The sequence below is a fragment of the Aulonocara sp. 'chitande type north' Nkhata Bay genome, linkage group LG1 (assembly GCF_057382095.1).
Source record: "Aulonocara sp. 'chitande type north' Nkhata Bay isolate Kocher_YH1m ecotype deep benthic linkage group LG1, A_spYH_male_GT1.1, whole genome shotgun sequence".
Classification (NCBI taxonomy): domain Eukaryota; kingdom Metazoa; phylum Chordata; class Actinopteri; order Cichliformes; family Cichlidae; genus Aulonocara; species Aulonocara sp. 'chitande type north' Nkhata Bay.
This window is the reverse complement of record NC_141344.1, coordinates 22413663-22428024: the sequence shown is the minus strand read 5'-3', so window position 1 is coordinate 22428024 and position 14362 is coordinate 22413663. Positions and strand designations below refer to the sequence as shown.

The 14362-nt window shown below is 40.9% G+C and overlaps 1 protein-coding gene across 13 annotated transcripts in view; it reads right to left on the bottom strand.

The window, feature by feature from the left end:
* tjp1a (tight junction protein 1a) overlaps positions 1–14362 on the bottom strand; it is a 106235-nt gene that overhangs the window by 15656 nt on the left and 76217 nt on the right. For 7 of the 13 annotated variants that reach the window (XM_086288507.1, XM_086288499.1, XM_086288534.1 and 4 more), the window contains 15 exons: positions 13065–13121; positions 11970–12094; positions 11730–11832; positions 11300–11621; positions 10977–11080; positions 10135–10303; positions 9686–9821; positions 5555–5691; positions 4857–4962; positions 4402–4552; positions 2981–3089; positions 2664–2883; positions 2046–2230; positions 1581–1676; positions 802–828 (listed from right to left, as the gene is read on the bottom strand). In XM_086288507.1, coding sequence (XP_086144633.1) covers positions 802–828; positions 1581–1676; positions 2046–2230; positions 2664–2883; positions 2981–3089; positions 4402–4552; positions 4857–4962; positions 5555–5691; positions 9686–9821; positions 10135–10303; positions 10977–11080; positions 11300–11621; positions 11730–11832; positions 11970–12094; positions 13065–13121 — 2047 coding nt within the window. The remainder of the gene's footprint in view (positions 1–801; positions 829–1580; positions 1677–2045; positions 2231–2663; positions 2884–2980; positions 3090–4401; positions 4553–4856; positions 4963–5554; positions 5692–9685; positions 9822–10134; positions 10304–10976; positions 11081–11299; positions 11622–11729; positions 11833–11969; positions 12095–13064; positions 13122–14362) is intronic. The other 6 variants (XM_086288516.1, XM_086288525.1, XM_086288580.1 and 3 more) reach the window with 1 other exon arrangement.

Sequence of the window (14362 nt, the reverse complement as noted above, 5' to 3'; positions counted from 1 at the left end):
TCCACTTTGATTCTGTGTTTATGAGCCTCCCTTTAAACAGTCACTGTGGTGTAATTAATGGGCAAAAAGTGGGTGATGAAAGTACAAATATGCTTAGTCAAGTAAATCCTGATCTTCAGTCATACCTTTTACGATCATCAATACTGTTATGGTTATCGTTACTATGATCATTATCAGTATTTGCACATGAGGTTGTCAATGTGTTTTTCAAATACCAGCTCAGTCTCCACTGCATGTTAAACTGCACGGCTCGTCATGCAGCCTTGCTGTTGTCATTCAACATGAAACCTGCATTTAGACGGAGAATAGCACTCGATTTAATTCGAACAAAAAAATGTTGTTGTGTGCAGGAAGCACGCTTTTTGTCATTCACTTGCACATGCTAATCTCTTCTGCAACTTAGGACAAGAGAAGCTATCACGATGACACACAGGATCAGAGACGTCAATTGTGCAGACTCTATAACAGCAAAAAGTTTATTCTCCACGTTTGAATTAAACAGAGACATGCACTACAAAGCTGCGAGTCAGTACAACATAATATTTCTTTTGTCTCGAGTCTCATGTGTCAAGTTTTGCAAGATTGTGCGTCACTGGCCGAAATGTAATAATAGAGTTACTCCCAAATGTGATGACAAAAGAAAATTAAATAAAGTGCTATTCCCTAATATGCATAAACCAGGCAATAGCTCTTTAAACATCTACAGAATAGGGAACTAGCCACCAAACACTAGTTTATAGATTATCTGCCATTCACTCAATTAAATAAAAGAAACAAAACTTGATGCACCAAGTCACATACTTTCCCCTCCTTGTTGCTGATGTGTTTCTGAAAAGAAAATACAGTTACACAAACATCACTGAGTTGTGCAAATGAACATCAACGACTGGAAACAGTTGTGTGGATGTGTCTGCTGAACATGTGTTTGGGTACATTGGTGCATGTGCGGCTCTGCACTTCAGGTAATTGAATTTCAACACCGAGTATTAAAATGAAAACCGCACATTAAAAGATGCTCGAAATTTCTACAAGTGAGAGGAGGTGGATGACGAGTGTTTAGCTCTGCTTGGAGTATCAAAGAGTGAAAGATAAACAGAGGAAATGGAAGACTGAAAGAGTGACAGGGGAAATAAACACAGCTTGACAAACCTGACTAACAGGCCTATTAAAAGAACAGGAAGTAGGTAGTAATAGGAGGAGGAGGTCATCTAGTAAAAAACAAATTCACTAGGCAAATGTTTTGTAAAGAAATCCAAACTGCGCCCTGTGAATAACGACTATTTTAATCCCCAACTTCTGATAATTATGTAAAATTAATTAAATTAAAACAACATTTTTATATATCCTTAATAAGGACCTTATTTATCTAAATAATCAGTGTGGATTTTTAAAGATGTCGCATACATAATAAGAACACAACAGTGACTTTAACATCTACTCGCTACTAATCATTCCTGTGAGAACTGCATGCTGAGATTTAAGCAGCTTTCAGCTTTGGCGTGTGTGATGGGTGATTACGGTCTCGATAAAACGGACAGAGAAACATGAGATATTAGACATGAGGGTACTTTGTTACTTACTGGCTAGCTCAAACACTTCGGGCGCCTCCCTGGCCAGTTTCTCTCGGGCCACGTCTGCGATCGGCCCAAAGATAACCACAGGTCTCAGGAACCCAGCTGTATCACAACAACATCACGTGTGTGTTACACATATCACATCACAGTCAGTTCTTGTAGACGTGTTCAATACATTTGGTGTAAAACCACACAGATTCAAGACCTTACATGGCCAGAGGAGAAAAGTGAAGCTACACCGTTAGTGCACTGACATAACTGGTACACGCCAAACTATCCAAGCTTTGCTTATACAAAAAGCCTACCTTTGTTTTGTGTACATGTATTTTTCAGTGTTTACAAAGCAAATCCTAGTTAGCGCTACCTTACAAACCTAAAAATTTCTTAGTCCTACAGTAAAGAAGAAAGCATAATAAGGATGAAAGCCTCCCATTTTATTGCTATAACTGCCTTTGGCTTCTGTACTCTTACCTTCCCTCAGCACCACCCTCTCGTAGGCAGGGAACTTGGTCTGAACAGGCTGGGCTGACAGGTCCTCCCTGCTTTTCCGCAAATTCCTCTTGGAACTCCGCAGCCCTCTGAACCTCCAGAAGTCAGCTCTGTCGCCCCCAGGCGTTTTAGGAAGGGTGTACTGCACACTGGATAGCTGCTCGGCTCTGGAAAGGGAAGAAAAGGTGTAAAAGTGTAAAACTTTACACTGACCAGAGAGACAAGTCACGGTAACATACTCCTACTGTAACTGCAACAATAATGTAGAGCACTGAATGCTAACTGGTTATCCAGTTATGATGGTCTTTATGGATTTGCCATCACATTAGAAGTTAAGCTGACCGGTGTCTGCGTCATTAAAAGCCCTGTTTGTACAGCTAACCAACCATCTGAGTTAAGCTGAGCAAGTCAGCAGGCCCAGGTCATCATTGGTGGGGCTGATATGATAATTTAATCATAAATTGTGATAAATGTGTGAAATACAGTAGATCATAAAATTAATTCTTCAGATTTATATTGCTTTAATTCCTCTACCTGCATTGTTAGCCCACTCATCAAATGCCAGAACCAACTGTATGTGTGCCATGAAACATCTTTTACCTATTCTTGTTGGGGATTATGCCTCTTTCCACTTCCTGGTGGTTCTTGCCGATACGGATAGCGAGCCAGGAGCCTAATTTGCCGTTATAGAGTGTGTCTACCACACGGAAAACCTCTCCCTTGTTAAAGCTCAGCCCATATGGTGACTCTTTTTCATATTCAAAATGCGTTCGAATGTAGAAGGAGTCGCCCACATCAGATTCCACTATCCTTCGATACACTGAAGCCAAAGCAGATAATAACACAGAGGATTAGTTTTGACGTACAATCTTTCATGTTTACAATACAAAACGCTACTCGACGCCATCATCCCTTACCATCCTTTTTCTTCTGAGCCAGAATAGTAACGTCATCTCCTTTTGGAAGATCGAGCAGAAAAAGCACAGCCTCTTCCCGGATGATGTTAGCAAAGTCCACATTGTTCACCTGCAGAGGCAGAAGAAATGAACTTAATGAACGACAAACAGCACAAGCCAACTCAAGGCTAATATTATTTTTAATAATGGCTGTTAAACGCTTATAAGAGCTGCTGAAAGCTACTGGATTTAAGTTTACTTGGTTACACAGTTGCCTCAGCAACTTTATTTGTTGACTACAACTCATCTGATTTCTTAGGGGATAAAAAGGAACAGAAGAAAGGAAAGCATTCCCCTTTTAACCGAGCAGCCACCCCCTCTTCTCCTGCTGCTGCCCTTAAAACAATAGCTACTGTTTATTGACTCTGCTTGAGGGGCAGCAGGGGAACCAGAAACACATGGACTGAGTCACTGAACCACAGAAAGACACCTTTATTCTTCTCAGAAACAGAAGGGCTTGACGTCTTTATCTCCAGCTAGCACACCATGACCGAGGGGAAACCACCAAAGATTGGAAACAATGTCCTGGAAGTCTCTAAGATCTGTTTGTACAGCAGGGAGAACACAGGCACAAAAGAGGTCTACAGTGTAGAGTGGGAGGAATAGAAGACACTGTTTGTTCATTAAGAGAAGAAGATACCAAAATGGTTTAATAGGTAAACAGTTTCTAAATGTTAGTCTCAATTCCCCCCAGCTTGTGCTAAATTGACAAGTTAAACTGTGTGGCTTCACAGCAGGTGTCTTGCTGCTGTATAAACATGTCAGAATAAATCCAACTCTGACATCAAGAGGGTTTCCATCATCTCATCCACAATGTTACTCTAGTGTTCAGTGAAACAGGCAGTCGACTGTTCCGAGGTCAGAATGCGAGAACGACCCCTATTGTGTCTTCACATTGGAAACAAGGGGAGTTTTGATATGAAGCAGGGCCTAAGAATGACTCACTGACTGATGGGTACATTGTACTTTATTCCCAAGGTCTCTGTGCAAAAGCAAATCTATTGTGGCCACGGATTACATAGTTTTGCTACATATTATCTAAGTTAGTGTTAGCCGCTATGGCTCGCCTATTTTAACAACACCAGATGTTCTTTTCACTCTCGAACATGTGACGTGACAAAAATAGCGACAGTTAGGACAAAAACATAAATGAAAAGAATATTTTATAATCATCTTACAAGCTACGTAATACCAAGACCGTACAGGGCAGTTACATGGCATGAAATGAAGAGATCTGTCTAATCTTTATCTTTTTTTTCTTTTGAACCAGTCAACTGCAGCAACACGTTCTCGCATCCGAAATCTGGTACAGTGCATAGACAAAATGTCAGGTTTCTTAAGCAAAAAAAATAGGGTTCTCCTAATTTATCAACACATCTTACCCTGAGAATCTGGTCTCCCTCTTCCAGCCCCTCCTTGGCTGCGGGGCTGTCTTCCAAAACTCCTGCCACAAAAATTCCCACATCGTTTCCGCCTGCTAACCTCAGACCGACACTCTCTCCCTTCTTGAACTTGACCAGCTTCATACTTGGTCTGCGGGAAAACACAGGTGGACACACAGAGTTAAGTAAAAAGATTAGCAATCATTCTAAGAGACACACAAAAAAACACGGCCAGTTATTCAAGCAAATATGACAGGTTATAACAACAGAGCCAAAGCAGAGTTTCTGCCTGAATCAGAACTACAATTTGAACAAGTGGCACGAAGCTTTATTCGTGTTTTGTTTTTTTAATAAATTTTTTTTTTTAAAAAGGACTCTCACACACTCGTAATATTTTATCTACAGAGTATATACACTGCACTCAATTTGGAAGACACCACATCAAGAATATTTACCTGAGAATGCTGTCATCATGTGCAGCACTGGGTACAGGGGCATCAGATGGGCTGACAGGCAGGTCCACGTCAGGCTGACCAGGCTGTGCATAAACTGGCTTTGGTTCTGGCATAAACACAAACACACTGTATGAATGAGACGGCCAAGTGGGAGATAAAGTGAAACCACCCTTAAAAATTAAAGCATCTGATGTTTTATATATTACATGTTACTTTTTGCCCAAACTGTCACGGTTACTTTAATACGTTGAACAGTACTTGTATTTAATTTGATGACCCCCCTATGAGCAACCACATGGTGATGACAGAGGGAGGGAAAACCTCCCTTTTAACAGGAAGGAAGAAATCTCAGACAGACGCCCGAACCTGGTTCTATCTGCTGTGATGGGAAAGAGAGGAACAAAGTAGACATATAATGCTGTGTGTGCCCTTCGTGTTGACGTTCTGCAGAACAACCCCTCCTATTTACGCTAAGGGCGGCACTTGACATGTTTCATATGATGTGCCATGGCAGCAGTCTGTTTTCAGCTTCAGTTAATATCTGTCTGCCTTAAGACTTAAACTGTACTTCACTGCGTTAAAGGTTCCAACAGAGAGAACTATATAAGGTGGTGAAAGACACAAACACGAGAGAACACACTACTAACGCTAACGATAATGATGGTGGTGATAATGATGACGATGTCAGGCTTTTTTACCAGGCAGTGGGGGTAACTGTTTGTCATCTCTGGAGCTGGCTTGGTCACTGGCCTGTGACAGGACATCATCAGAGTTTTTGACTGGTGTGGACATGGACCCCGGTTTGGATATGCGATCCTCATCTCGACTTCGATGACTGAAATGAAAAAAATGAATAAATAAATAATTATAATAAAAATGTGAATTTAGTACTCATGGACAATTAAAACTATAAGCAGGAGAATTTAAAGGCAGCAGTTTTGACATGTTAATGAATTTCTTAAATTACAGTAACATTGTTTGTTTTTTTTCTTTTATACTAGTGTGTTTAAGAATGACTTCATGTTTTGACTGGTGGTAGTTTCATCCTGTGCTGAGATTACCAGACAGACAGACAGACAGACAGACAGACAGACAGAGACACACACACACACACACACACACACACACACACACACACACACACACACACACACACACACACACTCTAAATGAACCTAGAAGGAAATAGCATGAACAGTAGATTACGTCATAAGGGCACGTGGACAAAAGTATTTAATGAATAGACAATAAGCAATTAAAACAAGGATGTGTGGCTCTGTCAAAAAGATCCCGCACATCTGCTAGTGATTCAAAGTTGTGTGTTCTTTGCAGTGAAGCATTTTCTTTCTTCCTTTTTCACATGGTCTGTGCAGTACGTAGGTGGCAAACCAGATTCCAAGAATATAAATTCACACTTTATAGACTACACAGGCAGGCACGAAGAGAGAACCGACTGAATCTCCCAGTGTAAACTCTTTAGTTGGGATACGTTTCAGTCCCGGTTCCTGTTTAACCTGGGTAAAATAAATAAGGGAAAACTGTGTGTGTGTGTGCAAGTCTAGCAAGTCATGTCCAAGAGGGTAGAAAGGCCTCTGCTGCTTAAAAACAATGGTTGAATTCCAATCTGATCACATGACTGACTGCTGGCTCAGTACTTGAGCTGTATTCAGAAGCTTTTGTACAAGAACATGAAGGTGCAGGCTGCACCGGCAGCTCAGACTACACAGCTCTGCTGATTCCTGCCCTTTCAGTTTAGCACTCATAGTACAAACCCCCCACAAAACAATAAAATAAAATGCACACTGCAGTCATTAATGCGCATACAACAATGAGGCATGCACATCCATACACACACAAATGACTGATGCATAAAGTAAGTGCAGCATGCGGCACTTATTTGCAATAGTTTCCACCACAGTTTGGCCTTTTCTGGTCCCACAAATTTGCCCAGCAGTTGTCACGACAATTCAGTATCACAAATGTACTCCTTCAGTGCAATTAAATCTCCCCGAGGATAAATAACATAACTGTAATTGGAGAAAGAGAAACGCGGAGTGCATTTAATGAATGGATGAATGAAGAGTGTGAGAAGGAGGAGGAAAAGAAAAGAGACAAACTGAGCAAGAGCAAGGGACAGAGAGGGAGAGAGAGTGGAGTGGCCTAAATCTCTGCTGCTCCTTGCCGCAGAATGGTGCTAAAAAAGGCGTCACACTGACAAACACCATTTGACAGAACCCTCTGTTCAACCCCCTCACTTACACATTTTATAGTATGGGTACAGGCAAAATAACAGCAAGGAAGGCAGATGCAGAAAAAGTGAAGAAACAGGAGAGAAGTGGCTGCACAGGCAGACTGAACAACAATCCCTTTATCTATAACTAACAAGCCTCAGAATATTTGCAGAAAGAAAAAGAAATTCACTCAGAAACACTGACTAGATGCATTTCAGAAAAACAAAGTATTTAGAAATCAAATAATCATGCACAACAATATTTTAAGAAGAAAACAATAATTACTCACATATGTGCATCTGCAAGTTCAACCATTATCAATTAAGGGATTTGATCTTAATTCCTTGACAGTCAACACTGGGAGCCCTTTGCCTGTGCACAACTTTTACTCGAGCTCACAGAGAGACGCTTAATGAAGGGCTGTTTTTTGATGATCTGTTGGACACACAAAGCCTGGACCAGCGTTGCGTCCTAGAGAAAACAATGCCTGCGCTGCACGCCAATCAGATTCAACAAACCATCTCGTCTGGGCCAAAGCACTGTGGGAAGTATGTCAAATTCCTTTCACCGCTCCTAAAAACATTCCCTTACATCACCATGCGGTGACAGTCAGACTCACTCACTTGATAAATCCCAGCCACATGAGAAGCAGGTGAAACTCCTCCTTATCTCCATGCTTATCAGATTCACCCGTTACACAAACGGATGCATGAAAAACATAATGTGTGTCTTTGACTTTGACATACAACATTTTGTGTGTATATACTCTGATAACAGAGGGATAAGAGTTCAAAACACAACATGTGGACGAGTGTGGTCAAAGCAAAGGCGAACCTGCACTCATCCTGATGCAGGGTCACTCAGTCTGGCACAGCGTGATACACCAGACAGTTACACAAGCAAGAGCATCAGGAACACCTTGCGAACCTCTCAACAACCATCTCAATAAGGCAAGTTTTTATTGGCCTTTTGTTTTTTTACCCCATTGAGATTTGAGGAATTTACCCTTTTTTTATTTGCCTCTCAAAAATCTCAAAAAACACAAACATCAAAAGATGAAGTTAATTAGCATCGAATGTAACAATGACAAGAACCTCTAGTAGGGCTGCTCAATTAATCGAATTTTAATCTCGTTTACGATCTGGGCTTTCAACGATCATTAAATATGACTGAGCCGATTATTAGCCCCGCCCTCGTGCTTTACTCTCGCGCTGCTCCGTGTGGCAAATCGAGCGCACCTCTCTGCATTTCGAACACCTGTCACAACAATTAACAGGATCGGAGGGAAGCTCGGAAAGCTAAGCAGAAGTTATTTGGAGAGGAGAGTGACTGCTGTTGGTTGAAAAGAGAGGTAAAAAAAAAAAAAACTTCAGTGGTGTGGAAACATTATGGGTTCGCGGAGTCAGACGTGGATCAAGTAGACACAGTGTGTAAACTTTGCTATGGTGTCGTAGCTGCACCACAGAGCAACACTGCAAAGTTCACTAAACATAGATGTTTACATTTTTCATTTATTTCTTATATTGCAAACATTTGCACTGTTATCAGTATTTTCGCACTATTTTATATTATTTTTTGACAATCTTTAAAGTCATTATTCAATACATTGTTATTGTTAAATAAATATTGTCAAATAATCGAGATCTCAATTTCAGTGAAAATAATCGTGATTATCATTTTTGCCATAATCGAGCAGCCCTAACCTCTTGTCTATCTAGCTACAAATACGGTCTCTGTAGCATTTTTAGTTTGTATCTCAGCCCACTGTATCTGCAACCAAAGGAGTTTTGATATGAAACAGTAGTTCAGTCTGGAACAAGTGCTGGAGGGCCCTGATTCAACACCCCTACTTCACAGTTAGACTTTTACTGTGGACCACATTAACAAACCAGTAACGTGTTCTCATTGCAAAATGGGTCTCTTTCTTAACATTACCATTCCTGTTTCACCACCCATTCCTGTTTAATTAACTGGATTAAAGTCTTGAAAAGCTAATTACCTCATTCCACTCAATGCCCAAGTTCCACACCCACTGAGAGCATCATGTGTTAGCCATCTTTATCCATCTATAAACCAGCTGCAAAAACCTATGCAATCTAAATGACAGTAAAGACTGACAACATATTGAAAGATGCAACAGGCAGTAAGAGAAAGTAAGACAAACAGACAGTAAAGTGATAAAAAAAAGAACAACACATAATGTGTGCAAATCGTTTTTATTAATTGGACTATAATCATTAAAAGCGTGCGTTATTATTCATATATACTCCACTTTAAAGGTTCAGTGGTGAGGCTACTTAAAAGAGTTATTCCAGCAAGGTTCAAAATCAGGTTTGTGTTTAATATTAAACAGTCTAGTATACTTTAAAAGCAAGGCATTAATCTGCCAGCAGATCAATCCCTACTTCCTTCCTCAGCTCTTTCCCAGAGAAATCCATTACTGGAAATTATTGATGGTTTCAGAGGGACTGTGATGGTTTATGTATGTTATGTCTTGAGCAAGATATATGAGGTCGAAGAGGGTGGGTGACAGTGTGCCTTGTAACCAGAATAGTTGTCAGAGGTGTGTGTGTGTGTGTGTCCGTGTGTGTGTCCTACCTGCCATTGCTGATCTGCCGTGGTGAGTGGCGGAGATGCTCGGATGTTTCAACCCTGTCAGGCGAACGGGATCGAGTTCCTCTCCCATGGGATCGATTGGAATGATCGGATGTCAGTGAATGTATCTCTGAAATGTCTGTGAAAGATGAGTTGAAGTATGTATTACGGTTTTATCGATAACAACAAAAAAAAGAAAGAAATCGACATTTGAGATTTGGAACAACAATAAAAACACGTTATTTTAGTTAAGAGTGGAATGATCTGCGAGGATCAGTTCTCTGTTTCTCATTGTAGTTTTAGAGATGTTTTGAAATGCGCTCTATAAATAAACCCGTCTTCTTGACATCGCAGTCATTAAAATAAATCACATCTCTTGGAAAAAACACCGTCACACAAGTTGTGTAATCAAATGTTAGCTGCAATCCACGAGTACGCGTTTGTTGTCTCACCATCTCTGTCTGAGTTATTGGCTGATGGGATGCTGTCGTCAAGGTCAGGAATATTGAGCAGCGTGGCCCGCTCGTCTCTCTGCACTACCATCTTCAGCTTGCCCTTTGACCTCTCAATCAGCTTCTTGGCATCTATCAGTGATAGGTTCTCTGTAACTGTGCCGTTAATCTGCCAGAGGAAGAGGAACAAGTCAGCACAAGAGGTAAACGTACATAATATCCTCTTTGCAGTTTTTCTGTGGAGCCTACAGTGTGCTGTGATAACAAACTAATGAGAGTAAAAGTTAGGAGCACAGCCTATAAGAAGAGGAAGCTATAAACATATTTAATGTGTTTATAATACACAGAGGGTGCAGTCACAAGCACAGAGAGTGAAAATAAGCCAAGACTACACATATTAAAACAAAACTATTCTATATATACACACATTATTTTATGTAATACTTTGTCCTGTGATCAGGTTTCAACTAGAAAACGATTCAACTTCTCTTCAGTAAAACTGAAACATTAAACTGGATTTCAACAGGCATTTGTTTGGGAAGAAGGGGGATTTATCTATTCAAAGTCTGAATGAATAGGGAAAAAAATTAAAGGAATAATGCAATGTCTTGTATTTCTGCTGGTGAGTCTGAATAGTAATGAACTGTGACCTCATTCTGAAAGCCACTTTCAGCAGATCGCCAACTACAAGGGCACAATTGTAAGAACTTCAAGTAAAAAGGGCGTCTGATAAACGCTCTACTCTACTACTGTTAAATGAGATTACATTTTTTGACCAGTTGATTTCCCAGTTATTGTGCTTTAACCACTTTGAAAACAAATCTGCTCGTCTTTCCTCTCACCTTCAGTACAACATCTCCCTCCTGAATGTTTCCATCTCTGGCTGCAAGGCTCTCCGGAGAGATGTCCTTCACAAAGATATGGCTGGCCAGCCGCAGTCCATATTCTGGTTTCAAGGGTGATTAAGCATAACAAAGTTACACTACAAGACAGTTACCGATCACTTGGTTCAAATAAAGTTAGCAGGTAATTAAAAATGTGATCGACCTTACTGTGAATATCAGTAAATGAGAAACGTGCGCATTCAATAATTTGACTTTTATGTAAATTGGATGAATTCACAAAACAAGCAGTCACTCTTTTTGATTGGTGACACATTACCCACCTTCGTTTTTGCGGGACTTGACAAGAGTGACCTTGGAGGGCCTGGGTGGAGCAGAAGAGGCTTGTGATCGGCGATCGGAGCGTGGTGAGATGCTTCTCTCCCGTGAGGCATCCCGCCTCCCGCTGCTGCTACGCTCCCGATCGTGACGCCTGCCAGTGCCCGTGCCTCCGCTTGCACCTGCATAGGCACTTTGTCCACCGCGTCCACTGCGGTGATCGTAAGCATCGGCCTCATCGCTGTCCTCCTCCTCGTGCTCAGACATCGTCTCCCTGTCCCCATGCCGTGACACTGGGATTTGTACTTTCCTTTTTCTGCGAATAGTCTTGAAAGAGAGAACATTTACAATGTTAAAAGCCTGTTAGTCCCTAGCTCTCTGACCATGAAGTACTTAGCCCTGACTCATGCTATATATTTATAGCGTTGTACTTACTATCTTTGCATTTTTGCCACTCTTTCGAAGTTGTTGAACAGCATAGGCATGCTCTACATTGTCCATAGAGACTGCATTGACCATTACTACTCGATCATTTTCTCTGAAAAAATAAATAAATAGAAAATAATTAACAGTGCAGAAAAATGAGTCGGCATTACGTATATTAGGGCAGCTTACGTGTAATGCTGCTTAAAATATTACTCCCAATGAAATAAAGGAAATACAGTCAACACTTACTGTAGCAGACCCTCTGCAGGACCTCCTTTCAGCACATCCGATATTACAATAGATGTTTCACCACTCTGGAAATGAGGGTTGTCTCGCCCACCCGAGATTGCAATGCCAAACCCAAATCCTGGGGCCTATACAAAGACAAATATAAACCACAGCTGACTAATAAGACAAATGGTAAATGCATTGTAACTGTAATGCTGTAAACATCTGACAACTTAGGTAAGCTTGTGCGATGTTGATCAAACTGGCAAAGGAGAAAAGCTGGGTTAGTATTGTTCTGATCTGCTAACAGCCGATCTTCAGACAATTATCTGCAAAAACTGTAGCATAGAGCTCTGTTCCTGCCTTCACATCAACAGATCTTGATATGTGATGCAAACAGCTAATCTTACAACCACAACAATACAGGAGAACTGCAAAGCTGAGAACCACAGATTGCACTGGGCCACTCCTTCAGTCTCAATAAAGCCACCACTAATTAGATTACAGCAAGCAGGGCAGTCTAGACAGGTGCTCAAGACAATCTCACGACACAACAGTATCAACTAACAAGAGTTTCAGGTCTCAAAGCAAAGTACATTCAGACATTAAGCCTACAGAGAGTACACTCTTCTATCTCTTTGATAGCTTGACAGTTAGCCTGACGATGTGAATTGCACCAGAGTGGCGAGTCAGTGATTCATCAATCTGACAATAGCTGCAGAGGTTAGGTGGTGCAATTGAGCATAATTACAGGACAAAAAGCACATACAAAAAGGCTCTCTAGTGCTGTGTTAAAGAGAAGAGCATATCGCCAGCAGGAAGGAAGTGAAATGAAGTAGCAAGGAAGTGGATGCTGATTTTTGTCTTCCTTTGCTTTGTTTCCTGCCATCTGGATTCCTTGACTATTGTTTCACTACCGCACATCCTGCAGCTACAGCTGGGCGACTCAGCAGAGAGAAACAGACATGGACAGGCAGAGGACAGAAAGCAGCAGGGAGGGAAAAGTGAAAAACACAGAAGACATACTACAGGATCTGGGTGTCAGAGACAGGCAGAGAGGGAGAATGACAAAAGAGGAGAAAGGGAAGAGTGGATTAAAGAACTGTAAACACTTACCCTGTGAAGGGTAACTGTGTGCTGTTCCCATATGACGGTTTCCTCCATCGCCGCACTCTGCAAAGCAAGAGATGAGAGAGAAAGGATCAGTCCTGCAGTTTTTTAGTGAGTTACATGTGTACACTCAAATGCAAATTGATAAATTAAAAAAACAAACATATTTCTATAAATCGCTAGCTACTGTGAAAGCATCTTTGGGGGGGGAAAAGAAAAAAAAAAAAGGAAACCTCAAACTGACCCTGACGCATCCATCAATGCACGAGTTTGTGCAAAACAGATAAAAACTGCATGAAAATGTGTGCAAATGGGTGAATGTGGCCTATAGTGTAAAAGCCCTTTGACTGATCAGCAAACACGCACAATGCCAAACAAAAAGACCTTTTATTACTTCAGTTCAACACACAAAAAAGTGATCAGTCTTAAGTATGCACATCATCATCTATGTGGCTTCCTTTAGATTTCTGACATTATCTCACTCAGATAAACTAATGACAACATCTAATGGATTTTAAATATACAACTATACAGGGCTAAACTGCAGCTACAAATAACATTTCCATATTCTGTTCCCTTTCAGTAGACGGCGTGGTTGTTTGGTTACCAGCAAGGTAACCTCTCTTGCTTATTTGCATGACTACGTCCTGGAGTACCAAAAGTCTGCATGTGAAAAGATTATGAATGACAGTAGCATGAGTAAAGCGCTGGCAGAGACTAACTGAGGCCTCAAAGATTGAGTGAGCATTCCTATATTATTCCTGGCTGGGTTAACTCGGAGAGCCAAAACAACCAAGATATTTAGCTGCTCATTTGTGCTGCTGTGTTGGATTAAACTGATTCCAGGCAGGCACATTCTGCCTTTACTTAGAAAGTTATATCATCATTTTCCCCCTCTTTTCCCCCTTTAAATACAGGCTTTTCTTTTACTTTTACAATGTTTCATATGAAATATCCACACGAATAATGGGATAAATAATGCCTTTGAACTAATAAAATATTAGCTTGCAACATTCCTGCTATTATTGGGTCAAACAGATAGTCTTCAGTTTGTTTATCAAACATCACTGTTTATTTAAACTCCCACAATGCTATGGATCTAGTTTTAAATTACAGCCTTCCTCCAGCTGATGAAGCAACACTGCTGTCATGTCTGCCTGCCTGCAGGGAGTGATGGTACAGCTGTCTGTGGCAGAGTGCTCAGTACAGTCCACTGTGAAAGTAAACAGCAAAAAAAACCACTCAACCCACACCACTGCATGTTGAAGGGTGCTTATTTACTACACCTTCTTTAATCTTCCTTA